This window comes from Amblyomma maculatum, chromosome 4, assembly GCF_055883805.1.
Source record: "Amblyomma maculatum isolate TAMU_Amacu chromosome 4, ASM5588380v1, whole genome shotgun sequence".
Classification (NCBI taxonomy): domain Eukaryota; kingdom Metazoa; phylum Arthropoda; class Arachnida; order Ixodida; family Ixodidae; genus Amblyomma; species Amblyomma maculatum.
Window position 1 is genome coordinate 40,155,624 of NC_139347.1, and position 26,299 is coordinate 40,181,922.

Sequence of the window (26,299 nt, forward strand, 5' to 3'; positions counted from 1 at the left end):
GGCGTCGAGCAAAGAACGCAGTCCACCATCCAATAGGCTGGACACGTGAACCAAGTAATCACCAAAAAGTATCCATAGCCTGGTTCGCTCTACTGTGGTGTTTCAGGTGCAAGATAACGTAGCTGAAAAGTGCCGCTCATGAAATTTCAGCTAACTGCCGTCTGGAAAAATGGCAAATATTCATCGATCTATGGTAGAAGGGAGAAAACCGATTTTAGTTGTTCTCCAAGCTCGAACTTGAACTTGAAACTTGATTACTCTTCGGGGAAGATTGAGAAGCCTCAGATCATTGAGAAACGTTTTGACTATATCGCGTAAAAATTGTTTCCACGTTTCATATCTTTACCGCTTACTATTGGCCAACCCTGCCTTCGATACTAGAGCTGACGAAGGACATTGACTGTTTAGCTGCCTGATTCTTGACAACATGCGCAGCCTCAACGATGTATCTAAAATTAGTCTAGGCGAAACATTGTTCAATAAACAAAGATCGCCCCTTTTTATTTAAGCATACATCGAGAAGATCCGCGAAGCAATAAAGAAGCTGCTTGTACAAGGTCTGCTGTGTCTCACTCATTGCCTCCTAAAAGCGACAGCGAACCGAAAAGAAGGACGGGCAAAGCATCTCGCCAGTAAGAGATCTTAGCGTATGGCTCACGTTCTCGTCTCTTAAGGCGAATGCCAATAGCCGATCCGGAGCCAGTTTTCTTCTTCCACGAAAACGATGCGTATATTTCAATAGGCAATTTGGATTCAGATCATGAGTTCTGATTGCAACACGACGATTCAACCGCTCATTATCTTGCTCCTTTGCGGATTCAGAGAGGTGCTGCGGATCTGGCAGCTTTATCAGCTCATTTATTTCATGTGTAGGTGGGCACAAACACCCAGCATTTTGGCACAATATAAAGTTTCGCTTATCCATGTAAACATGCAGCTTTCTATAGCTACAAAATTTTAACTATATGGCAAAGGCAAGCTCTTTCAATCAATAAATCAAACAATCAATGTATCCATTTATTTCTTTGAAAAGTAGGAGTACGGCACGAAAAGCTGAAACAACTGAACGAGGACCCAGTTCCTTACAAGTTGGCAGAACAGCGAGACGATGGCCATTCAGCATGCATGAAAATTGCAAATGAATCGATAAGTAATACAAGGACACCTAGTAATCAGGATGAAAACAAGTTAAATAGACAAACCAAATGACAGTATAACTAGATAATAACAGGAATAACTGTGGTGGGCAAGAGCAAGGACGGAAAGAAAAGGTTTATGCTGCTCCTGCGAATAAATAATAGGACAAAATGTTTTGATCAGTTAGTTTGGGCTGCAAGTAGGGCCACACATTCTACGTTTAATAAACTAAGCAGTGAAGGCAGTGTGCAAGATCAAAGATTGTTCGTCTCGGGAAGGTCTAGCAGTGGGTACGAACCACATTTCTTTGTGCGTCGCCTGACGATCGCCTAAAGTTACCTGAAGTTTTGAAAGGTGAATGACGCCATTAAACACCAAATTAAACTAAAGCATATTAACACAAAATTAATCCGTACAGCAAACAAATGCAGGGAAAGTTAGGGGTTTCGTTATGATATACATAAGAAGGGATATTTTTTTATTTATGTGAAGTAGTAATTAAACATGAAGGTAACTGAAAAGAAAGTAGAAGAAAAACAACCACATGTCGCCGATGGCAACCAAATTCACGGCGTCCCACCGGCGGCACGTTAATATTTTTTATTCTACTTTCTAATAAATTGCCTTTACGTTTAATTACTACTTTCCCATCAATAAAGATAAGATAAATCATGCTTTCCCTCGTACCAGTGGCAGTTAGCTCGGTTCTTGAACACTTACCTATTAATGTACAAACAAGACACCGGACGAGTTTCATAACTTGAAAAAAAAAAAAAAGTGTGTGTGTGTGTGTGGGGGGGGGGGGGGGTCTTTATTGAATAGGTATAATGTACATCGGTATGTATCGCACAGCTCTTTTCTGCAACAAATGTAGCTTGTGCAGATTTGTCAATCTGGTCGGGCCCATACCATGCAGCCGAGCTTCACGAGAGAGGCTCCTGGAAACTTGGCCAATCATTTCCTCAAGCGCAATGGTCACCCATCTTTGGACAGTACAGTAATGTTGGCACGTGCAAATGATAGGAAAACCCGTGAGATGGTTGAGTTCTTCGCCATGATTTCGTATAAGAGTGAATACGTTAGCTCCTCGTCCGTTGCGCTCACTCGAAGCGAAGTGGATTTTCTGCGCAATGATAAACTAATGACATGAGTGTCGCCTAAGCGTGTGCTTCTGGGTGCGGAAGGAAATCAAAGTTTTCGTCGTTTGATTTATTCCGTTTTCAACGCCATCGCTGAGTGTTTGGGTGGTTTATTGCTTTTCTCCTGTCTATCGCCGGACCATTGTCGCGTGTGCTTGTATTCTTCATTCCGATCTTCTGGAATAAACCCTCAGTTGGTAGATTGCGCTTAACGTCTATGTAAGTTTGTTTGTCACAATTCCGTAAGCCTAAGCAGCGTATCCTTTCAAATTATGTTTTTCCAACGAGCCCAATCTCAAGCATTTCTTAACTGCATTGTTGGTACCTCGTAATTGGATGATACATCAGTGAAATCATCGACGTGCTCAGCAACAATATCATCTTTCAGAAAAAGCTCAGCGCCGCTCCCTTGCTTGTGCTGATGACTTCGGTTAACATTTTTACTGTAATTGGTGTTCCAAAATGTGGAACCAAAGTGGTCAAACAATCTTTCTTATAAGCTAGAGATCGAATGTGTTGGTGAAAAATTGTCTCCGCTGGCTTCTTAGCGGACACAGTTCTTTTTTAACTTCAAAAGGCACATACACTCCATATTCAAAATAAGGATCGACAAGAAAAATGCCTACATTTTCTATTTCTACATCACATCTTCCGCAAGTCATCAAGATGAGCACTAGGAACAATTCAGGAACAATTCGGCTGCCTTCATGTTTGCGGGCGATGATTTTGGCATTACGGTACCGGGCGAATTTTATGGCCTAACTCCTTCTTTTTTTCTGTTATTCGCACTAAATAGCATTTCAAGTCTGGACATTCACATTTCATGACATTCACTAACGTAAGCCGGAGTGCTGGGCTCGAAGTCTGTGTCTTTTCTTATCGGGCGTTTCAGACTTCTCAAGACACTAATAGTGATTTGTCCTATGTGCGAATTGTACCACAATGCTAGGTTTATCGGCATTGCCTGATGACAAAACTTCAACATCATCATCCTGCAATTGTGCATCAATTGCTTCTGCCCGTTTTCTTTTTAATTCGAATGGGTTGTCTTGTGAACTCAATGGTTTTTTTTTTTTTTTTTACGTTGAAACACTTGGTATGATACTCATTTTGCAATAGTCTCATGATCTTTAAGCTGCACAAGTAGGGCACCTCTTTCCTTCTCCAGAGCTTCCACTGCATTTTAGAGCGCAGCTCTCACATGCGCCCTTTCCACGGTTGAGCCACATCGTCGTTGACGTCGTTGTCAATGTGACCAATAAAGAGTCACGAGCCACGAGTGAGTCGCGAGCCAAAGGGAATTTCTCGGAAGAAGAGAAGGAACAGCCATACGACATCTGCGCTGCTCGCTCTTGGTTCTTCTCTCGTCTGAGAAATTCTGTTGGCTGGTGAGAATTAAGGGCACTTCGTAACTGCACATACATACATACATACATACATACATACATACATACATACATACATACATACATACATACATACATACATACATACATACATACATACATACATACATACATACATACATACATACATGCATACATACATACATGCATACATACACACATACATACACATACATACATACATACATACATACATACATACATACATACATACATACATACATACATACATACATACATACATACATACATACATACATACATACATACATACATACATACATACATACATACATACATACATACATACATACATACATACATACATACATACATACATACACGAATCTCAAATTATTTACCTCAATAATCGCAAAAACGCTTAAATAACTACGCTCAAATTTGGCATTAGCGAGCACCGTAATCGTCCTAATTTTTTTTAATTCATAGTTCTCATTTCCTCGCTTGTTCACAGACATTTTTTATTTCCTCGTAGTTCTTTTTCGCAATTTTAAAGAACCCTTTCATTTCTCTGATTTATTTTATTAGGTCATTCTTTCGGTTCTTTAAATTCATTCTTCATTTGCCGCTTAAGTTTTCCAGTTTGGAAAGTTTGTCCCATGCTCCAAGTGGGCTTTAGCGCACCAGCCGATCGTCATTCAAGATGCCCAAAGGCGAGAGCTTTTCTCTGCTTACTTCATCACTCGAAGCTTGATTTTTAGGCACAAAAAATTAACCTTTTTGATGCCGCAAATAAGCAGTTAAACTTACATATTAGCCACCAAACGGAGAAAAATACGTGCAACAAACTTTGTCAAAAGTGCACACTATATAAGATTCTCCTGCTTGGGCCTACTGTAGGCCTGCAGTATGTTCTAAATAAATAAATAAATTGAAAATCGGCGCGCAATCATCATAAGCCGGACTACACTCGCTCCAGTGTGAATGCCTCCCATATATTTCCCCAAATAACCCGGTCCTGTGCTAGCTACTGCCATCTGGCGACTGCAAACTACTTCACCTCATCTGTCCACCATTTTTTCTGCCGCTCCCTGCTACGCTTTCCTTCTCTTGTAATCTCTTGCCCATAGCGACCATCGGTTATCCTCTCTTCGTGTTGCATCCACTGCCCATTCCCATTTCTTCTTCTTGCTTTCCACTAGAATGTTACTAACTCGAGTTATTTCTCTGACCCACTCTGCACTCGCCCTGCTCTTAATGTTATACTATGAACCGCAGTTTGCAAAAGTCCGCAAGTCGGCTTTGCGGCATAGCAAAAGCCCCTTTACATGGCTGCGCGGCTGGTGGTTGGAGCAGAAGATACGTGCAGGGCAGAATACTTCTGCATCAAGCCTGATGTCGTGCACAAGTCTAGCGAGCTGGATTTTTTCGCGATTGAAAACCAGGAGGATGTGGGGACAAGGGAAGGGCCTATGAATGACACTTGCGAGGCACTGGCTTTGCAGATGGGCTCTTAATCCTATAATTGGGAAAACAACACAAGGCAGACGGACGCAGGAAATAAGCGTGACCAATGACCATTATTGGCGCAATAGATGTCTCCTACAGTGCACCCAATTTCTTCCCCCCAAGCAGGTTTGGCCGACATGGTAAGGGTGTTTTTGCTGTGCAGAGAAGCGAACTTCCAGAGTTTTTCAAAGTGTCCATACCATTTTCCGTCCCATAGCTCTCTGCGTTGTCCTCAGCTTAAGTAGAACCCTTTCCGTTAGCCTCCACGTTTCAGCGGAGTACGATGCAACTGTTATATAGTTTTGTCTTGAGCGATACCAACGCTCAATATCTGTCCCAAAATAAAGATAGATAGCAGAGATGATTTGGGATTTTAACAAAGGGACGAATCTTAATTTTGGGAAGTCTCCCCGCAACATAATATACAATTCACATGCTTCAGCAAAACAAAGCTGGCTGTCGCTTTCTGGTGTGAGAAATTCTTGAAAATAATAATTAGACGTGCACGCATGGAAGTAAGCTATGAAATGTAAAGTTCAAGCGCTGACAAACCTTCAGTACATGAAGAAACGAGAGGCTCTATGTTTAGCAACAGAAGTGGGCTGACATGCTATGAAAGTTAAAACAAACAAACAAAAACAAATGTCAATTTGAATTATCTGGACCGTGAGAGCAAAGTCTTCACTCGTACAGGAATTAACCTTATTCATTTGGACGTACGCAATTCTTCAACATTGATGATCACGTTACCATTCAGGAAAACAGTGTTTTGCAGTAAGTAGTTTCCACTATCCGGAGCCGCGCCATATTCTAATGGTGTTTGCCATTAAAAGAGCCAGGATACCCGAAATGCCTCATGCGAGAAAGAGCAGCCGTACATGGCTGCTTGGCGCTGAATATTACACAGCTCAACCCGCTTCAGCCGGGTCTATGTAAACGCCGCTGTGGTGAAGGGGGTTATGCTGGGCAGAGAAGCTTACTTCTAGAGCTTTGCAAAGGGTCCATATAGCCCGTTGAAAGGTCGTCGTTTTCCAATCAAAAAACGGTTCTACACTGGCATCATTCAAGTGCACTTATGAATATTTCTACGCCCTGCATGAATATTATTTTCTGGTACAAAACGAGCTTTGTTACTTCCCATAGCGCTGGTTGCACTAGCTGCTCCAAACTGCACTTGAACAGGATCAAGAGTTTGCGGGAGGCGTGTTATCAAAAATAAATTTATTGTATATCTGCTTCGGGACCTATTCTATTGTTATCAGCCAAGAAAATCACGCTTTCTCCGAGTTTAAGCGAGTAGAATACAAGACAAGCGTAAATAACTTTTTTCCTGCACACTCACAGACTACAAAGCAGTAAAAAGATGTTTCGTTTGTCTGACCGAACATAACACAAAGTAAAAATGCCTGCACATGAAATGGGAATCCTCTAGCTAAGCACGGAGCTTGCCCACGCTTCATGGGGCTTGACAGTCGCTTTTGTGAGCGACTTTTAGAAAAAAAAAAAAAAAAGAAATAAAGATACCCAATGTCTGTCACAGGCCTGCATTGACGCCCTTTTTTGCATGCCTAAGTCCTACGTGTTTCAAGGGCTTGATGGGATTTCAGGGCCGTGCCAGTTTTCGAAATAGAAAAATAAGAGCGCGCCTGTCGAGGCCGTACGAGCTTTTAAGTTGAGAATTCGCTATTTGCGGAAGTCTATAAGTCAGTGTCTCAGCAAGACATTTCCAACAAAAGGGTCTCGTTCCCAGATGTCTCCCCTCTGAGAAAACTCCGTAATCTATGCAACTAACTTCAATATGACTTTGGGAGAAGCGCCCGAAGGGCACAATGCATGGTTGACTATATCCCTTTATCAGTAAAATAACGCACGAACAGGTTGTGTGAGTCTTGCTGCTGGAGCATGACTGGTTTCGGCCCATTCGCCACGCTCTTTATCTGAGACATATTTGAGGTTCACAAGTGTGAATACGCCCTGAACAGGCCTCTTTTCGTTTTAACAAAGACCACAAGAATGTCTTCTAGGAACCAGACATTTTGGTTGGAAAACAAATCTTGCAGACAAGCTGACTTGACATATTTCCGCGAATGGTTCATGCTAATGGGTACGTGCACAAAGAAGTATTGCAAAGTGTGTCCGACCTGAATATGACTAACGCACAAAGGGGGGGGGGGGGGGGGAACTCCGCTGCAGCGGGGAGCTCCGCGAAGATTTTGCCCATCAAGCCGGTTTTCCTTTGGCGCGCCCCGCTCGTCATGTGGCTGATGTCGCATTGTTTGGAAACAGGGAGAGGGCTATTGTAATGCTTCTGTGGGAATTTCAACTTTTTTCTAAGGAATGTTCCCAGCCACTAAGGACTTGGATTAATGCATGGACAAAGCATTATTCATGTCGTTCTTAAAAGCTACTGACAAGATTGCCTTGAGTTTTAGAGTTTTCAGTAGCGCACCCCTATTACGGCTGCCAGGCGAAGTACGTTTGGCGGGACCGGTTACCGAGAAATTGTGCAGAAATTCGTTCACAATATAGTGGGATGGGATTATTTTCCAAGCACTAGCTGCGTGCAGGGCTGGTCTCTCCTAGCCTGGGCAGAGATGCGTGAGTACCCTGTAGACACACACTCCCCTCCCCCACCCCCTGTTAACCCGTGACAACAGGACGCTGCAATGCAGGATGTCTCGTTTCGTGAAAAAGCACATGCAGCGAACTCCTGACGTGGCATCCCGGCGAAAATGGCGGCCGGAGAGGTATGCTCAGTAGCACTACTTGAAAAAGGTCCATTCTTTTTGTGCTGACCTAGATGCTTGCTTTCGCAAGGAATCATGAGAAATAGCAAGGATGTCGTTACATGGGATATAAAAAAAAATAATTTAATCAAAGACTAGAACAGTTTAGGGCATTAAGAGCTTAGCATATGAGTTATAGCATAACGCAAGGTCAATGCACAAATTTTAGCAAACGCGAGAAGTTTTGCTTTTTTTTTCTTTCCTTTTTTGTTAATCAGAGGCACGCGAAGAAACTGATGTATATAGCTGATGGACTGATGTGAAACGCTTCACGCTGTTCGGGTAACTCCAATGATTCCAACAAAACATGTGTTTCGTGCCCACAATCCATCCGCGTAGTTTGCATACGAGTTTCGCAATTCGACGTGCTGCATGGTGTACGAGTACACTATCGAATCAGGGCACGCTTGAAATTATTTCGGTTTGGTATGGCTGGTAAGAGCAGTTGAGCTCCCTAGAAGGGGCAATTACATAGGCTCTGACACCCAAAATAGGCACTATAAAACGAGTATTAAACATTTGTCACGACTCAAGTCACAGGGAGCCGTGAAGGTACACGTAGCCGAGGACCCGAGAATAAGGTCGGCTTGTAGTTCCGATCACAGAGTCCAGCACCAGTGCGCCGCTCGTGCCAACAACCGCTTCGTCGTCGTCGGCACCAAGCACGGCTGCCGCGCCGCTCTAGGCACGTGGCAATATTGTTCGCACCTAATTCGTGTTCATATATAAAAATAGGACACCTACGATGCACTGAAAAAGAAAAAAAAGGAAATTGTCTTAAAATTCGGCCTGTATTCATCCATCACCTTCACATAGTCAACCCCAAAGAGTCGATAGTCAAGTCAAATTATTGGCAGTAGCACAAACGCAATCGCTTCGAACTCACAATGGTTTCAGCTGACCTCGCCTTAACAAGCAAATCTCGCCCTCTGGTGGATAACGTTTGTTTGTCGCAACACCCTTGTGGCCCTATGGTGCTATAGATGTTACATACTGCTCGGATTGTTTGTCAGCATTCGAGTGCTACAATACTATAAACTGGCACTGATGTATCGAAATAGCAAACTAAGTAAAGCAGATAGATTATTTCCCAAGAACACTGCACAGGCGCTTTTACTGCGTTTAAAGTTGGCTGCGGTGCCGAGAAAAATGGCAGATGAACGCCTTGAAACTCTACACATTCAAAAGCAGCCGCGCAAAATGCACTGCGATCAAATGATGTCTTTAACTGATAGGAGCCACCTGGCCACTGCCAAAGAACACTGACTTGTTTGTCGGTAATGTGAACGATGGAGCCTGCAAGCCTCTGCCGCCTCGCTATGAAGTAATGACCGTGATTCTATACGCATCACAATTTAACCCTATATTGCTATCGAGTTAAAATGCGCCATGAAAATTATGCACGATTGGGCATATACGGCGGTTTTCTGGAACGATATGAGCCTGCGTGAAACCGCATGGAGCTGCCACGCTGGTTGAGCACATATTAATTTGTGGCCCTGATTGGTGGGTGAGAAAAAGAAAGAAAAGAAAACACAGTAAAAAAAAAAGAGCACCGATCCGAAGGATTTGAACCACAGCCCTACGAATCCTATACCTATACAATCAGAAAAATAACTTTCTTTCGGTTTTGTCATTCGAAAAGTCCCTGTCTGAAACATGTTTACCGGCGATATCTCTGCAGGAATCAAAGCTCGAACCATCCAGGATTCTCATTTTAGATCAGGGATATTTAGCATTAAGATTCATAAAAAAAGAGGGTTTAGGGCGGTGCTTATACTAAAAACAAAACGACACTTCAGGAAAATGGAACGGCATTTAGATAGTTTGGGCAGGCGCGATGTACACATTTGCGGATGGAAAACCCTGAACCAACGCAGCCCTTACTTTGTGCGAACGAGACAGAAGATATAGTTTGCACATGACCCTAACTATACCTAGTCCGCGCACGATAAACTGAGGGTTAAAGGAGCAGATGACAAGAAGGAACGAAAAAATAAGACCTTTTTTGTTTTTTGCTTCTGAGAGATGATTACGCTGATGGCCTTCTTTCTTTATTTTTTTTTTTTTTCAAATGCATTTTTCTGTATCTGTGAGAGATAGTACCACAGATTTGACAGCAGTGTCAACATGTTTAGATCATGCATGCAGTTAAAAGGCGCAATTTGGTTTAGTATACGACAATGTTAACTATGTGATGAGCCATGCAGCAGAATAGGTGACAACCCACAGAGGACACACACACACACAAACAAACAAACAAACTAACAAGGACGATGCTGCACTGACAACTAATCATCATATCATGACTAGTTATATATACACACCTGGTCATCATATCGTCTGACAAACTAGCTCGACTTTCAACTGTAATAATATTAACTATTTTTATTGGCATTCGCGTGTGGGGACTTCTGAAAGGGTTGAATAAAGAACATGGGCGCAAAAAGGTTCCGAGTTATTCTTCAAATTGGCTTTTCCGCCGTGGGCTTCTCTGCAAGAGTAGAGCATGGTTGTTTTCTCATTTTCTCCCTGCTCGGCGCACACACATGCTCTGAACTTGATCGCTACAACGGTAGATGGCATGACGTATTCCACTGCTGCCAGCCGTGCTGAAGAGGTGGGCGATAAGCATTCGCAGATTGCGCGCAGTTGGAGGCAGAAGCAGGCTACTGCCTCATAAGCTGCAATGAACGGGAGAGGACGAAATGTCTCCCATCTCAGCCCGTTGATATAGAGCCGGAGTTCGTAGCGTCGTGACTGTTTTCTTTAACCGGCTTGCGCAACGAAGCACTCAGTCATAGCAGGTACAAAAATCACTCTCACAGCATTTGACAATGAGCGCCTGGAGCAGCCCAGCTAACGCTCAGGAAGAGGAGAGTAGATTGGGGAGGAGGATGGCGCGTGTGAGTTACCGCATCACTGCAAGCGGGGTTAGAACCTCTGGCGTTAAGTGACTTCGTTTGTGCTCGTCGTATGCAGCAACGTAATCACCTACAAATGAGGTGCAAAAAATGGGGAGGAAGAAGGCAGTGGGCAGGCGTTTTTTTTTTTCTCTTTTCACAGTCGTGCAATTTTCAGATGTATGGTGCGTTAGTGTCGCGGCATTTGCGGGCATTCCCCGCTTACTACTTCTCTCTATCTTCATCCCTGCGATGAGCAGCGAATCATGCAAAACGTATGAGCTAGCAGAGTACAGATCCGTGGCTTGGAGCGTGATAAAAGCTGAAACAAAGAGGAAAAAAAAAAAAAAAAAAGCTTCTCCGCATTGTACTGCCCAGGCAATTCGAGACACGTGGGCCAGTTTCCTAGGGAAGAACCTGGCGTGTGCATTTGGAGGAGAGTCTCAAGGCCGGCTGCCGTGTAGAAGCTACTGCGCCGGCGACGGAGTTTCCACCGAGGAAGTCAGATCAAGGAGACGCGCAGCAAAAGCCAGTGTCGGCGCAATCGAAGCTGGGTTCGCTAAACTCCGCGAGCGTGCACACATATCCGCTTTAACGACCGCCGCTACCACAAGGACAGTGGGTTACGTATGACATTTGGTATATTTATACGGCTTCGCCGAAGGAATATAAACTGAGCAATGAGGGCTGCACTATTTACGGCCGCAGACCGGTTTTGGGACTTTCCTTTTTCTGTGAGAACGGCCGCCACGCAGCGCCTTTTTTATTTTTTTTTCTCCACTTTGCTTTTGTGGTAGCATAATGAACAAGAAAAAAAAAACAGAAGTGCGTCTTCTGGGGTCGTTTGTCTTCGTAAAACGAGCTGTAAAAAGGCGACGGAGCGAATTCTGTGATAAGGTGTATCAAGCCAGTGTGCATATATGCATAGCTTCGTTATACAATGCAAGTCCAATTATAATTATCGCTTCAACCCCCCCCCCCCCCCCTTTCTTTTTTTGTCGCGGGTGAGAATTCACCAACCGCAACTAAGGTCAGCTGTATATTCTCTGGCTCAGTAAGAAGCTGTTACCTTGCCAACGTACAACACTTAGTTTTCGTGACTGAAACGGTACAGAATTCTGCTTGAGTCAGGGTTTCGTTGTCTAGCCCAGCGCTTAATGGGGTTCCTCTACAGAGAAAGTGACCTAGCCCTCTGTACAAGCGTAATCGGACGTGAGCCCGATAGAGAAGAGAAAGAATAAACGTTCAACTTGTTCACTTGGGTTTCTGCTCCTTCTAGCCGGGTTTCATATATTTACACTGCATTCTTAAAATATCGGGACGAATATGATCAATTTTAACTAATAGCGTATTTGTCCCCATAGTGGCGTGTTACAACAATGTGATAGCCGAAAATTGCATAGTTGAGTTCTGCCAGCTCCTCAAAAAACATGAGTGCTGGAGAGCAACTGAAGACAGAAGATCAAGACCAAATTCATTTGGTAAATGCGTTTTTAATCGCAGTACGATGATAGAAAACATATGTACAAGTAGCGCCGCAGCTAAACGGAACACAGTTTTGACATGAAAGTGGTGCGATACCGGTGGCACACTGTGCATATGAGTAAGAGCTTCAGGGCCACAGCAGAGGGCCAAGCTATCACAGCCCTGAAATTCTTACGCCAGCACTTTCTTAGATAACAGGACTGTGTTCCGTTTATTTTTGACGCGAATGGTACAGAATCACGTTTGAGAATGACAGATCTTTCAAGGCACAGTGATGGAAAGAGAAACGCTGACTAGACAGAACAAGTCTATGGCATAAAACGCAAGCTGCAGTCAATTTACAAGGCTGTTTGCCAGTTCCAGACTGATGACTATATATACAGGACTAAAAACTAGCGAAATGCGTGGTATGACAATTTGTTCGATTATGGAGAAAATGAAAGATGAATTTGATCGACAGGCAATTTGTACAATGAATATGCTCAGTTGGCGCACGTTCGCGCATAAATATTATGTGTTTTTTTTTTTTTCAATGGCTCATGGGAATGTTGACAATGCTAATGTGCATGAGCTTCCATGGATTGTGAAAATGAATCGGTGCGGTATGTACAAAATCTCACAACGAGTCTCTGTGGCACTGAACGAAGTCTTCACAGCTTCACCAGGCTCTCGTACCTGGGTTGTGGCTTGCGCAGCTTGGCAATGCTAACAGCTGACACAACTAAAAGCAGAACGTTGCAGATAGCCAGGGCGACGACGACGTAGGCTGCGCTCTGCTCCACTGGCTGGTTGGCCGGAGTGCCGGAGGCGAACGCCTGGAGGCTGAGGGAGCGGGGTTCGTTGCTCTCCAGGACGTAGACCCGGGAAGAGGTCATGGACAAAGACTCGGCGTCGCTGAGCTCGATCACGTTTGGTGTCTTGCCCATCTTCACGAGAGGCACGATATCGTACCAGAAGGCGACGGCCCGGTTCAGGACACTGCGGCGTGCAACGCAGCGGCCGGTAGTGAAATGCATGACCAGTTGACCCTCCTCTGTGTACTCGGGCCACTCCAGGCTCAAGCCATGGCTGCCAACCACGCTCGGATCACTGAAGAAAAACGAGAGAACACAGGTTAGCTTCCAGTACTGACTTAGCAAGATATAAAACGTCTAAACAACAGCTCAGCGGCTAAGATGTATTGAGCAAGGAAAATTTGTACACACCTGTTCCGAGCGAAATTGCCGAGGGAAGCAGCCATCTTGATGCTGAGGAGAGCCTCGGACTTGGGCAAGTCGCGCTGCTTGAGAACGAGACCCAAAGCGAAGAGGACGTCGTCGCCGTGGCCCGCGCCGATGAATTCGGGCTGTTTGGAGAAGGATGGTCGGTGAGCGAACTGATAAGCGTACACAGAGCCCTTCTTGTGGTGTGCCAGGAGGCGGGCCATCTGCTCGGCGTGGGAGGCGATGTACATGTCACCACAAAACTGAACGTACTGAGCGCGCAGGCCTTCCTTGATGTGCTGGTAGTGGTACTCGTGCTGCACGAGCTTCGAAAGCACGTCGTTGTCTTTCACGTTGAAGTCACGGAGGTGGAACTGAATCATGTCCGCGACGTCCTCGTTTGTGAGCCTGTTCTCAATGAGGCGCGCAAAGAAGTTCGACTTGAGGTACTGCAGCGTGAGGAAGCAAAGCGATCCCTCGTTCTGGTTGGTGCCGATGATGACATCAACCGCCTGGTGAAGGCCCTTCTTGATGGCTTCAAGTGGTTCCTCAACGACCAGCTCACCGTCGAACACGGGCCTGAAGAATTGACCAACGCGAGTGGCAGCCTGCAGAAGCTCCGGGGCCGGGATGTTCCTAAGGCATGCAGTCATTTCTTGGTTGGAATCTGTCTCACAGCCAAGAGCGCTCGCGAGCCTCCTCGTTGTGTTGAGAGGGTTGGAATCGAACACATAGTCGCCGACCGCGATGCCGCCTTGCATGACTGCCTTCTCGAAGAGCCTCTCTTGGATAGGAGTGGCCACGTGGATGCTAATGCTCATAGCTCCTGAGAAGCGACCCATGACGGTTACCTTGTCAGGGTTGCCGCCGAAATGAGCGATGTTTTTCTTGACCCAATTGAGAGCCATGCGCTGATCGAAAAGGCCGACGTTTCCGGGGGCATCGTGGGTCAGGGTGGTAAGGAACCCGAAGGAAGAAACTCGATAGTTGACCGTGACCACGATGGCTTTGGAGTGCACGGCAAGGTTGCTCCCGTCGAACTGGCTAGCCATGGCGTAGTCGAAGCCCTCACCGGGGATCCATACAATGACGGGCAGGTGGCCGGATTCTTCGATATCGGGTACGTACACGTTGAGGGTAAGGCAGTCTTCACTCATCTCGGATCCACTGCTGTCGTCCAGGAAGGTGCTCATGAGCTCCTTGACGTGTTCCGGCTGGTAGCATGACGGTCCGTGGCGGCTGGCATCCAATTCCCGGTCAGCGGCTTCCAGCGATCGGGGAGGCGCAAACCGGAGCTGGCCGACGGGTGGCTGAGCATAGGGAACTCCCAGGAACTGATTGACATGGTGGTGGTGTCCCACCTTCGTTCGGAAGCCCACGAGGAGCCCCGACGACGTCTGAGCAGAGGTGGGCCTGTGCGCCGACACCGTGCCCACCAGGGCAATGAGCGCCAGAGCGAATCGCATGTTTTCTCTCCCTTGGGAAAGCTTGCTAGCAAAGCATAAGGTAGAAGCCAAAGCTGGTCTGAACTCGCAGCGTCCCAGCGGCGCATTTATAGGCGCCCGCCAGGAGAGGAGGACTGCGACGGAGAGGGTGTCGCCTCAATGAACGCGCTCGAGCGATAACGCGCTGGGTGGAGAGAAGAATGCCAGTGACCCCATTCGGTACTTAGAACGAACTTCCCTTCCCATCTGCGGCGACGAGGCGAGGAGGAACGGCTACCGTCCCAACCTGGAAAGCGAAAGGAAGGTGAAAATGGCGCCAACGGAAAAGTATGCGATGCGCTCCTTTACAGTTATACTTGTCGTCTACCGGGGGTGGGTTTATGTTTGCCATGCCGCTCGCGCGCGTGCCAACTCGCGTGTGTTGGGAAACGCGTGGAGCGTGCGTGCGCCATGGTTCCGTCGTAGTGCGCACGTCCTTTGGAGCACACACATTTGTGCGCGCTGTACATGAATGAATTTTAATCTCTTGACATTGAAACGTGCATACGAAATGCTGTCGAAGCTGGGAAAGCGCTGCAAGAAGTAATGTAGGCAAGGTTCAGATCCGCGTATTTCGGAAGGCATTAGCGCGCGAAGATAACAGCGTTTCTTGTCCACGTGTTACGCCGGCCGGCGTGGTGCTCATGAAAGACACATGTATCTTATGTTTTCAGGTACTCAACGTTTCCTCTCGTTGCATTCGAAAGTTAGTGATAGCCAGTGTCTTCATTTACAACATCGCAGCGCGCATCCATCGCGCTCGATGGGCTGCGTAGAAGCGCACACTCGCGCTTGTTGTGGTAAGACATTGAACGCCCCAAATTGACGTCGCTCTGAAGGACGCCGTAATAGAGGGCATCTGATTAATTTCGACCACTTGAGATCTTTAATGTGCATTGACATCGTACAGTACACGGACGATTTGCTTTTTGTCTCCATTCAAACGCGCCCCACAGCAGTCGGGATCGAAACGGCATCCTCAGGCTCACCAGTCGAGCGCCACAGAATCGTCCCGGTGAATCATGTTGCCATTGCCAGAGATACAAGCCCAATTACTGTTTCCGCCAAATATAGCACGGCTTTGCACCAGATTATTTCCTCATATTCCCCGTCAGCAATCTCTCGGCATTTAAGGGAGGCTTTCTACTTGCGACCAACACGATATATATCATGCAAATGACATCATGGGAGCCATGACGTCACTGGGCATAGCTTCCACTGTTTAAGATGAAGAAGGAAACAAGCAGATTGAAAACTTCAGACATCTTACAGACGCCTGTGACGCATACTAGCTTCGGTATATTTCCCTTTTGTTACCATCGCTGATATGTTTTTTCTATTGTGATAAGCAACTTCGAGCCTAGTCCCTAGAGGGCCTACAAAAGCATTTGTTGGGTGAGTTGGTGTTTTTGATGATTCATAACTACAGCGCAAACGACAGGACAGAGGTGAAGGAGGGGCACCACACAGCGCTGACTCACAACTCATTTGTGAGTCAGCGCTGTAGTTATGGATCCTAGATGGCCACTTTTCTGGCACCATGCAGAGTTTCAAAAACGTCACATGCGTGACATAATTTGTTGTTAAATATACTTTATTCTGAGCTCTGACAATGCAATTGTACAGCTCCTAATTAAATTCTTCCGCGGGACACCTGCCATACGCTACTGAGAGTGGATCAGAATTGATATTGGCGGAATTAGTGCCTTTTTATTAGCCTTCCCAAAGCGTAGGCAAGGGACGCGAGCAAGAGTAGTCGCCCTCTGAGCACGATTTCGCCTCAGTGTGCGCGGTTTGTTGATGTCTCTGTTTCCGCCGAAGCATATGCATACCTAGTTGATACAGCCAGATCAATTAGGCGAGAGTAATCACAGGGAAAGGGAACCACTGCGCGCTCAGCGTAAACAAGACAGCGCCGAGAGCAGCATCGCCGGAGCCAGCGCAGCAACCGCAGGTCATTGCTTCTGCCGTCGGATGGGACGGGAGCTCTTGCTTTTGCAAGCTCGGCAGACAAACAAGACATCAACCGGTGCTGACGACCCGAACAGGGGACCTCGAGCATTTACCCCTGCGGTTCGTGGCCGGGGCGAGCGCGCGCGAGAAGGTGGCCAGCCCCGGCCCTCGCTGGGGCGGATAAGGGAGCAGCAGCGAGGCGTTCACCCCGTCGTCCCAGTCGAAGGGCCCCCATCGGCGTCTCAGGGTGGTTCTCAATATACTAACCACCAATGCGCCGTGTAACAACAAACTTGGCCTGCTGCTGCTGCTGATGGCGCGGCATAGCCGGTCGCCAGAGAGAGTGTCTGCGTGCCAATCACAAGAGGCGAAAGTCAGGCCCACCAAGCCACACTCTGGCGCGTTCGAAACGGACAAAAACCTGAAATAGACACGGCTTATCAGATCCCCCAGAATGTAGACGGCGGCGGCCAAACGAAAACCCCTCACGGACCGGGGTGGGAGGAGCGTTGACCGGCAGTTGTTTGCAAGCTGGGTCGTCTCCACCGAAGACCCCCTCAGTGTCATTTACCTATGGCAGATGTCGCCAAGATTCCGCGCATTCCAACAGCAGAAGCACCATTAGGCGCAGCCAGGGACAGCTAAAGGTTAGCAAACCTTCTTACCCCACCCGGTTGCTCGGCCGCCATCGGCCACCGGAACGCGACGGTCGCGCGCCCAGCTGCCGGGAGGGCACGCGGTGGCAATGGCCAGATACGGCGGCCGTCGATGGACACGCGCGGGCCCTTTTTACTCTCCCTCTGACCCCGCGACCCATTACAGGTGGCGATGGCTACCATGAGCCCATCCCTCCTTCCGCAGGCCTTTGTGCTGGGAGGTCACCTGCCCTATCATAAAAAAAAAAAAAAACGTTGAGCAAAACAGAAATATTGGTAAGAATAGAGCTGGGAAGCTCAGCCGCGGTTAACCACCATAGATAATTTTAAAAATTTATTTACGGCAACAGACGCTGTGGCAGGGAAGAGGTTGAGTGGCTACAGATACGCAGCTGAAATAGCCCTAAAGGCAAAGAGCTGTGGGCTCAGCGGCTCAGGCTATAGAAGGCACTGTGACCTAACCTACTCACGTCGGAACGCAAGGTACGACATTTAGAGAAAGAATAATGGTAATGAAATGTACCGCTGGTTAGACAGAGTTGTTTTGAGGTTTTGGGATTCTCCCATCTAGTGATGGACTAGGTGCAGCGAGAAAGCCGACGGGAATGGGGTGGTCCTGTTTCCTTTCCAGCATATGGCGCTTTTAAAATACATAGTAGTCACATTGGCAGAATCGGTATCTACGAGTGGCTATTATACAGCGCATAATCAGACATGACAGCTAGAGAAAACATGCAGACATGATTTCTGAAGTGTCTTTCTGTTCGCACCTTGGCTTCATCACATAGATAGCTTGCGCTGATGTCAAAGCGGACGCCATGATGAGGAATGACACTGGGATCACCGCGATCTTCGATCCCTCCATCATCAAGGCTCGTGACTTCGCCTGAGCGGGCCTCCTAGCAAGCGAAGAAAGGCAGCGTGGGAGAGACAGCTAGGACACAGTTAGAGACAAGGCCATCGCGTCCGATCACACCCATATATATTTGCAGCCTCACGATAACTAGCTCAAAAATCGACCTGAATGAACTTCCATACCGACAAAACAGTGGGGGCGGGAGTCGCGCGGTTAATTGCTCTCTGTGGACGTTCATTGCATTTTTCCGTGTTAATCCAGAGCATCGCGAAAATATGCACCTGTTGCATCCGCCATCCCTGCATGCAGTTTAGAATCTTGGTAGAACTAAATGTCGTGGTATAGTATTAATTACGCAACACTAACATTTCAATTTGTTTACATCTTGACTGCTGCACTGCAAACAAGTGCGGTAAGCTCCTGCATCCACTTTCAACTTGATTAGTCCATGTCCTCGCAGCAGTTCAGCGAGCACTTGGAAAAAGTTAGGGACGAATTATGAGCACTTCACAAGCGACCACACCTCGTTTCTTTAATTATGCATTTATGAGAGCTTACTAGCTGCATGACTGTTTCTTTTTTCTTTCATTGCTCCTGTTATTTTCTCTCTAACTTGTTTGTGCGCATGTGGTGTCCTTTTCTTTCTTGTGTTGTCTTCTTTCCGACGTAATGGCTTTCTTGTTTACGCGTGAAGCGAGAGCTTTCTGTACATAAAAGGCTCGCTGAGCAGCAGGCAGCACTGTTACCAATATTATTTCCAAGTAATTACACTTGCTCTCAGTCTTCTAGCATGCCATGTAGTAATTGCGCGCATTACGACTAGTCGCTTCGCTTCCTAGAAAGAGCCCCGCCGGGGTGGTGCAGTGGTAAGACGCCCGACTACTGTGCCGGAGATCCCGGGATCGAATCCCGACCACGGCGGCTGCGTTTCGATGGAGGCGAAACGAAGTGGCGTCCGTGTGCTGTGCGATGTCAGCGCACGTTAAAAATCCCCAGGTGGTCGAAATTTCCGGAGTCCTCCACTACGGCGTCTCTCATAGCCTGAGTTGCTTTGGGACGTTAAACCCCACAAACCAATCCTAGAAAGAGGCGACAATCTGCATGGGGTTCACTGTTGTGAGTTATTTCTTCTTTTTTTTTTTTTTCTAATGCCGTTTATCAGCATCAGTTCTTTTATTGTTCACAAAAGCACAGGGCTTCGCTCGCTAAAGACATGAATACCTGACTGCTTCGAGCTGTCCGCTTGAGGTGACCAGTGGTAGCTGCCGAGCGACCGGCTGTCAACCCGCAGCAGCGGCGACACAAGAAATGGAAAGCTATTGACGCGCTTACGTCCCGGGAGTCCAATGCTCCCTGCGTTCGAAATTCTCGATCTTTCTGCTTTCACCGTAGTTCACCGCCGCTTCTGCTGGTGCCGTCAATGGTAGGTCACATTCCCTACAGAGGTCAACAACAGTGGGGGGCGCTCAGCCCTCCCATTCCTGCACGTCTACGCCCGACAGGGCACGCACGCACACAAGAGCCGCACATGCCCGAGGAGTCAGCGGCTTCGACGGACTTCCTGTCCGAGCAAGCCCGTCGGCCAGTTCCTTTTGTCGGCTGGACGAAAGTGAAATCTAGGCGGTGCCGGTGCAGCAGCTGCAGGATGTGGGTTAAACGGTGCCAGGAGGCCGCGTCTTCTCTTTGTCGAGGGGTGCCGCGAGCGGAGGTCTTCCGCGGCCTAGCCTAGCAGACCTGACGCCGCGCCTCTCAAGGTTGGGGAGCCGCTTCGTTCTCCTCCTCCTAGCGCGACACGGGAGCCATTGGGTCAATGAACGTCGCACACAATGGCGTTTCTTCCCAAGCCGCTGGAGCCAAAACCACCTTTCCTTTCTACTTAACCGCCCCCCCCCCTACCCACCCCACCTCTTTGGAAGAGCTCGCTCAGTGCGTGCTGCTTGAGGCACAGTGTGCAGGTTCCGTTGCTTTTGAACGGTACAACCTTGAGCGGTGGGGATCACTGGGCAGTGACCCCCAGCTCGATGCTCTGGGCAACAGGCGATCCTCTTTTCTGCTCTTTTACCACGAGCGTTTACGATGACAAGAATTCTGAGAGGGTGGCGGCGAGTGGTTGCCTCTCATTCATGCTCCGCGGCTCCAGATGAAACACGCGTCGGTCCAGCTGCTTCGGTATGGAACTTTCGCTTTCCACAAACACCGGCTTCAGTGAAAAAAAAAAATAAATAAAAAATCGCGCCGGGGGACATCGGTCAGCAGTAGTGACAGGTTGCGTTGCATGGCTCGCTTGCAACGCCGGGGGCGGAAGAAGGCCGTTCCCGCTCTCTTTTCCCAGCGCCGGAGTGCGCCTTTCACGCCTGTCTCCTGTCCCACGTCCTCAGCAGGGAGCGGCGCGGGTGAACGGCCGACCTCGAATGGAAGTTGCGATCAATCGCACTGCTATTGCCTCGCGGTGTCGAGCGGTAGCGTGTTGCGCCACATTGAGCTAACCCCTGCTGCCTCCCGTTCTGCGTTCCGGTTGTAATGAAGCTGCTGCTGCCGCCAGCAGGGAGCTGCTCCCGGGCCAAGAAATGATGTCAGAGTCGACCTAAGAAGCGGCTCCGATGGGCAGCGGCCACCGATGCATTTCGTGCCCTTCGTGGTGGCGTCATATTGCAAGACAGGGTAGACGCGGCGTGGGTTCGCACAAGCGCCCCTCAAGGGCAGACCGTGACCTGATGATCCCTCGAAGGGGCGCCTGGCGCATACATCCGCTCACCACGCGCCATCATTGGTAGTCATGCCGCGAACGTGTACCGCCACCTAAACGATTCCGTGACGGGGTGTATCTTGCGGCGAGCGCAAGAGGCAACAGCTCGCAGGCGCTACCAGCGCTGTCGAGAAGATAGAGAATTACACGCAGGGCAGAACAAAGTGGGAAAAAAAAAGTGCACCTTTTGTCTGTGTACGTGACGAGTACGTTTATAGAAGTACTGCTAGATGAAGAGAAGGAAAGGCGGAAAAAAAGAAGTGTATCACGAGGCTGTATTAAAATGCAAGGAGTCGAGGAGCCCCTTGTTTTCAGAATAAAATCGAGCTTTGTTGACAGTCTGGCGAGCCTTGAAAGGCGGAGAGTCCTTGAGTCGATCACAGAGCTCATACGGACTGCGGCTGTTTGCTCATCTAATAGCTGCTGTTTTTTTGTATGCAGCAGCATGCACATCCTCCTTCACACACAAATGTACTAAATGTCCCGCTGACACACAAATGTACTAAATGTCCCGAGTCATATGACACAGTTCTCCTACACATGTATTTATTTATTATATTGTTCTTCACGAGGAAAAACTGGAATCTTTCCTCCGGCTGCTGGAGGCGTTATTTAGCTGTCGTTTTTATGCTCGAGAACCCGAGTTTTGCGCAGCGGACCCAATAATATTCGTATAGCTAAGCACGACCTGCTGCTCTTTGCTTCCACAGCAGCCAGACGCGTAATAAGTCAGGATGTCGATTTCTAGGCCGTCATCATCCGCATCGTATTTCCGGCCTCCGAGTATATTCGTGCGAGCAAGCCACGCCAGAGACATCAACCCGAAACTCCCTGCTCCCAGTGGTCAACGGCCCTGGACACTGACCCCCTCCCGTGCCCCGATGGAGGCTGACGAACGCCCGGTAATCTGTAGGGCAGCAGTAGCTGCTAGTACATAGGGTGTGGTTAGGCACGACGGCACCAATGTGTACGCAACAATTGCTCGGCCTTCTCCGCTTAGCTGTGAAATAGTCCCATTATGACGTCCTCATTTCTTGAGGCCGTTCTCTCTTTAATCAGCCAGCGTCAATCAGCTGGAGTATATGAGAGCATCAGCCTGGGCCAGCAGCCCCGGCCACGGGGATCAAAGCGTCCATGACCCGCCGAGAGCCAGCAGCGGGCGGCCAAGGTGCGAGGACCTCAGGCCGAAGACAGCGTTCCTGGAAGCGCGGCTCGCTAGCTTCCCTTATCGTGCAGAGCGCGGTGTCACTGCTCGGTGCAGGAGCAGCGGCAGCAGGAGAGGAGAAGGAAGGACCGCGAGGCTGCAGAGCTCAGCGGCGACGGCACAGCAGTGCTCCCGATAACGGCGACAACGCATCCCTTCGCGGCCGATTTCGCGGTAATGTTTGCCTCGCCGTGGCGGTGAGGACCCTAGCCGCTATTGAGATATGCGAGCGATTTCCACGTGATACAGCCCGGCGCGCGCTCCTGCATCGACATGCCACTGCGAGCGCGAGAAAGGACAGTGACAAAAGGACTGGTGCGCTCTTTTTCTCGGAAGCGGGCCGCGCGGTCAAGCCGGCGCCCTCTTGAAAAAGTGCCCGCTCCTGCGAGCTCAGTGAGGGCGCTGTGCTGAACGCAACAGGATATCGCGGTAGCCGGTTGTAATCCTGCGCCGAATGCGCAGAATTGGTCGGAATTCTTCGGAAATCGGCAAGCGGTGTTTGCCGGAATGGAGAGGAGGGCAGACGGAAGAAGGATGGAAGTATGGCGGGAATGTGTCAACCTTCTCCGCACGTGTCCTTTTTTTTTTTTTTTTTTTTGCGCTGCCTATCTTTTCTCGATGAGCCCAACAAATGCCCCAGATGCACCGTTTACTTCTGTCAAGGCTCTGTTTATGTCACCACGCTTACCACGCAAGTTGAGGCAACAGCAGTTGCAGCAGCAGTATCCCTTATCAGCGCCACATTCTCTTTTGGGCTGAAATCGTCGAGTGGCCTATTCCGAGTACACGCGGATCACTGGCCTTACGTAGAACTCCAGTTTCTCGGAAAGAAAGGATACTGGGCCGGCTCAGTACTCTGACTCTTGGACGTTCCAGATTTTCTTTCTTGTGTGAGATAGGTTGTTGTCCCTTCGTTTTTCTTATCTTCGCGAATATGTAATTGATGACAACAAGGTCGCGTTCCTGCAGTTCTTTTTAATGTCAAAGGTGACATCGGCATCGACATTTTCCAGAAGTATGTCTCCCTCTTCCAGGAAAGAACTGAATGGCTCGTGCGCTATCTATGCGCTTGCAAATCAAGTTTGATGGTCAGGCTTCGAGGATGGAGAAGTAATGGTCTGATAAGTGTACTTGCGGCACGCAACGCTCAGCAGTTTTCTTTTCTTTTTTTTTTTTTTGTGCTTGGCCCCACATTGAGCCGGTATATTACGCCATTATCCTTTACAGGGAGGCGGGGGGGTCACATTATTTCGTATATGCACGCTGAATGATGGCACCTTAGTTATTGTTCGCCACTGTCTTCCCGGACAAATATGTCTGGCTTTTACACTATAAAAATAAATACTAGTTTAAGCTGACTAATGATTCGTTATAATGAAAACGCCAGAGAAAACAAGGTGTTGCTGATTTTACAGTACATTTCGGGTTTCTGAGCTGAGGGCACATGTAGTGTGTATCCGGGAGCAGCCCACAGCGGTTCTTTAGCAGAGGTCAAGGATTCGAAGTGCTTTCACCGTATGCATACCAAAGAGTTAAATAATGGCAGCTTCGTCACAGTCAGATTATAATTATTTGCATTTTTTTTCTTCTGTTTGTACTTGTGGATGTACGTATAGAGCACTTCCAGAAAATTAAGTTGCCAAATAAAGTTTTATCCTCTTTCTGTGTCTGCAAATCTGCTGCCTCATTAATTGACCTGCATGTTGGTTGGTGTTTTGGTGCGGTAACACTACAGATCAGCAAGACTTCTCTGTACTCCGTTAACTGATGTTACTAGGAATCAATAGTGTGCACGATAATGTTATGTGCATCAAGGTTGATACATGTGCTTAACACGTAGTGTTTGGTTTGTTGGTTCATCATACTGAGGACTACAGCGCAGTAGCAACACGGACAAGAAAACGACAAGGCGTTGTAGTCCTGTATGATGAACCAGCAAGCCAGCCACTATACGTATTAACCAAGTTCATTTCTAGTTCTTCTGGCCCTCCTTTTCCTCGTGATCCGTGACATCTCGTGCCACGTATAGCAGTGGCGTAGTGTAGTACACCCAGAACGTACGCCTTTTGCGTTCGTCGCAAGCTGCTACCTTCCGATGTCCTCGTGCTCTTTTGCGGATTCGTTGCGTCAGTTGGTCATCGCCCGTGTTGGCGTCGGTCTCTCTTGTTTTTGTCTGTGTTGCTACTGCGATGCAGTCCTCAGGTTAGCATACACTCTGCCGATAAGCATACACTCTGCTCCTATTATCAAGCACCCATCCCTATGTCATATTTTTCATAATCACTTGATGACGAAGGTTTTGCAAGGTTATACGCCAAATAAGCACTGAGCTCTGAGAAAGAGAAACCCTCATGCTGCCAAAGACCTCCCGCACCGCTTGTTGCCTCAAAATATGGCGTTCGCGCAAAGATAAGCTATGTATGTCATTTCAGATTTGCCGAAATAAGCTCCGGCTCATGCTACAAGCTCCTTCTGAATTGCTCTTGGCACCTTGAGCGCTTTGACGGGATAAAGCTATTTACTGCAAGGACTACCAAACGACCCTTGTTATATCGCTCTAATGGCTTCTTTATCAATCTATATGATTTTCACAACCCTCGTAAGCTTTGTGACTAAAAACTTGTGTCCTGCGTCCCTTGGCCCGGCCACATCGTTGTGCTTGTTCATATAACGGCCGCGCACACTGCGCGCGATTACCTCCAGGAAATAACGGACCAAACCTCGCGCATTTGAGGAAGTGGAGTCCCCGGGAACTGCCCTGCACATAAAGTCGCTGCGCTGGCATCGTTGGTGAGCTGAATGTGATGGTGAATTCCCTTACAAGACACTTCTATCGCGTAAAAAAAAAAAAAAAAAAAAAAAAAAAAAAAAAAAGAGAGAAGGAAAGAAGCTTTTCGAATACGGTAGCGAGAAAGAGAAAATGTAACCATGGGATTTTACGCCTCGGAAGGGTCACAGCAAGTTGCAAGAGGCGTCGTAAAATGAGCGATGTGCTCCGCATACTGTGCTCGCTAAGATGTCCGTGCGAACCGACCCGGGTATACGGCGCGAGCGGCATTTGGTACACAGGTCACGCTGGATGTCTAGCTATCGTGGCACAGAAAGAAAAAGAAGGGGGGCAAAAATGAAATATCTGGTTCTGTTGTTTAAAGCTAGCGTTACATGTCGCAGCTAGCTTGGAAACAATGATGTGCTTGGATTCGTTTAGTGCTAACCTCTTAATGAACTAGCCTTCAATATCCTGGTTTCCAGGAGCCCTACCATACATTTTTTATTTCATGCAATTTGTGCCAGTGAGGAGCGAATCCACATGGCTATAGAAATCAGACCCGTATCATGTTGTACCTGTTGTTTATTCTCTTGAAAGGAAACTACACGGGCACTGCTGTCCGATAATAAAGAGCCACACATAACTCGCGCGCAAACTGGTGAGGAGCGTTGTATATTTAACGCTGTTAATCTTAACACCGTCAAGTGTAAATCTATGAGAGTGAAATGAGATGACCACTGTGAGATAATATTGCACCCCCATGTCTAGATTTCTTTTGCCGCGTATGTGAAGCCGCTGCAAAAGCTTCACGCTTTTTATCATGCTGGAAAGATGCCTGGGTATACTGGGGAATATTTTGTGTGCAAATTGGACACATTCGTTTCAGAAAATCTTATGAAAACGTCCGTGCTGCTTTATAACATGCCATGGCAGAAGGGGTTAGGCCGGTCGCTCTGTCGAGCAATCTCAGCGGAAGGCGCGTTGACACCGCAGAGGCCGAGTCCGCAGGTCGACGTTCCCTCTCCATAAGCATATACTAGCCTTCACGGCTCAACGTCCGCACGTGGGGCGACGCGCACAAGCAGGCCGGATCCAGCGCGGT

The 26,299-nt window shown here is 47.9% G+C and overlaps 1 protein-coding gene across 1 annotated transcript; it reads right to left on the reverse strand.

The window, feature by feature from the left end:
- Positions 1-12,314: 12,314 nt before the first annotated feature.
- LOC146190793 (carboxylesterase 1C-like) lies at positions 12,315-15,035 on the reverse strand. The gene is made up of 2 exons (XM_084601175.1): positions 13,532-15,035; positions 12,315-13,415 (listed from the first exon to the last, which is right to left on the reverse strand). Exons 1-2 carry the CDS (start codon positions 14,992-14,994, stop codon positions 12,977-12,979), a joined length of 1,902 nt encoding a protein of 633 aa, XP_084457301.1. The 5' UTR covers positions 14,995-15,035; the 3' UTR covers positions 12,315-12,976.
- Positions 15,036-26,299: the final 11,264 nt, after the last annotated feature.

Bases quoted from the DNA above. Each gene is read 5' to 3' on its own strand.
- LOC146190793 (XM_084601175.1), bottom strand. From the start codon at position 14,994: ATGCGATTCGCTCTGGCGCTCATTGCCCTGGTGGGCACGGTGTCGGCG. The intron at 13,416-13,531 runs GTGTGTACAAAT...GTTTTTCTTCAG, and splicing joins GGCAATTTCGCTCGGAACAG to TGATCCGAGCGTGGTTGGCA.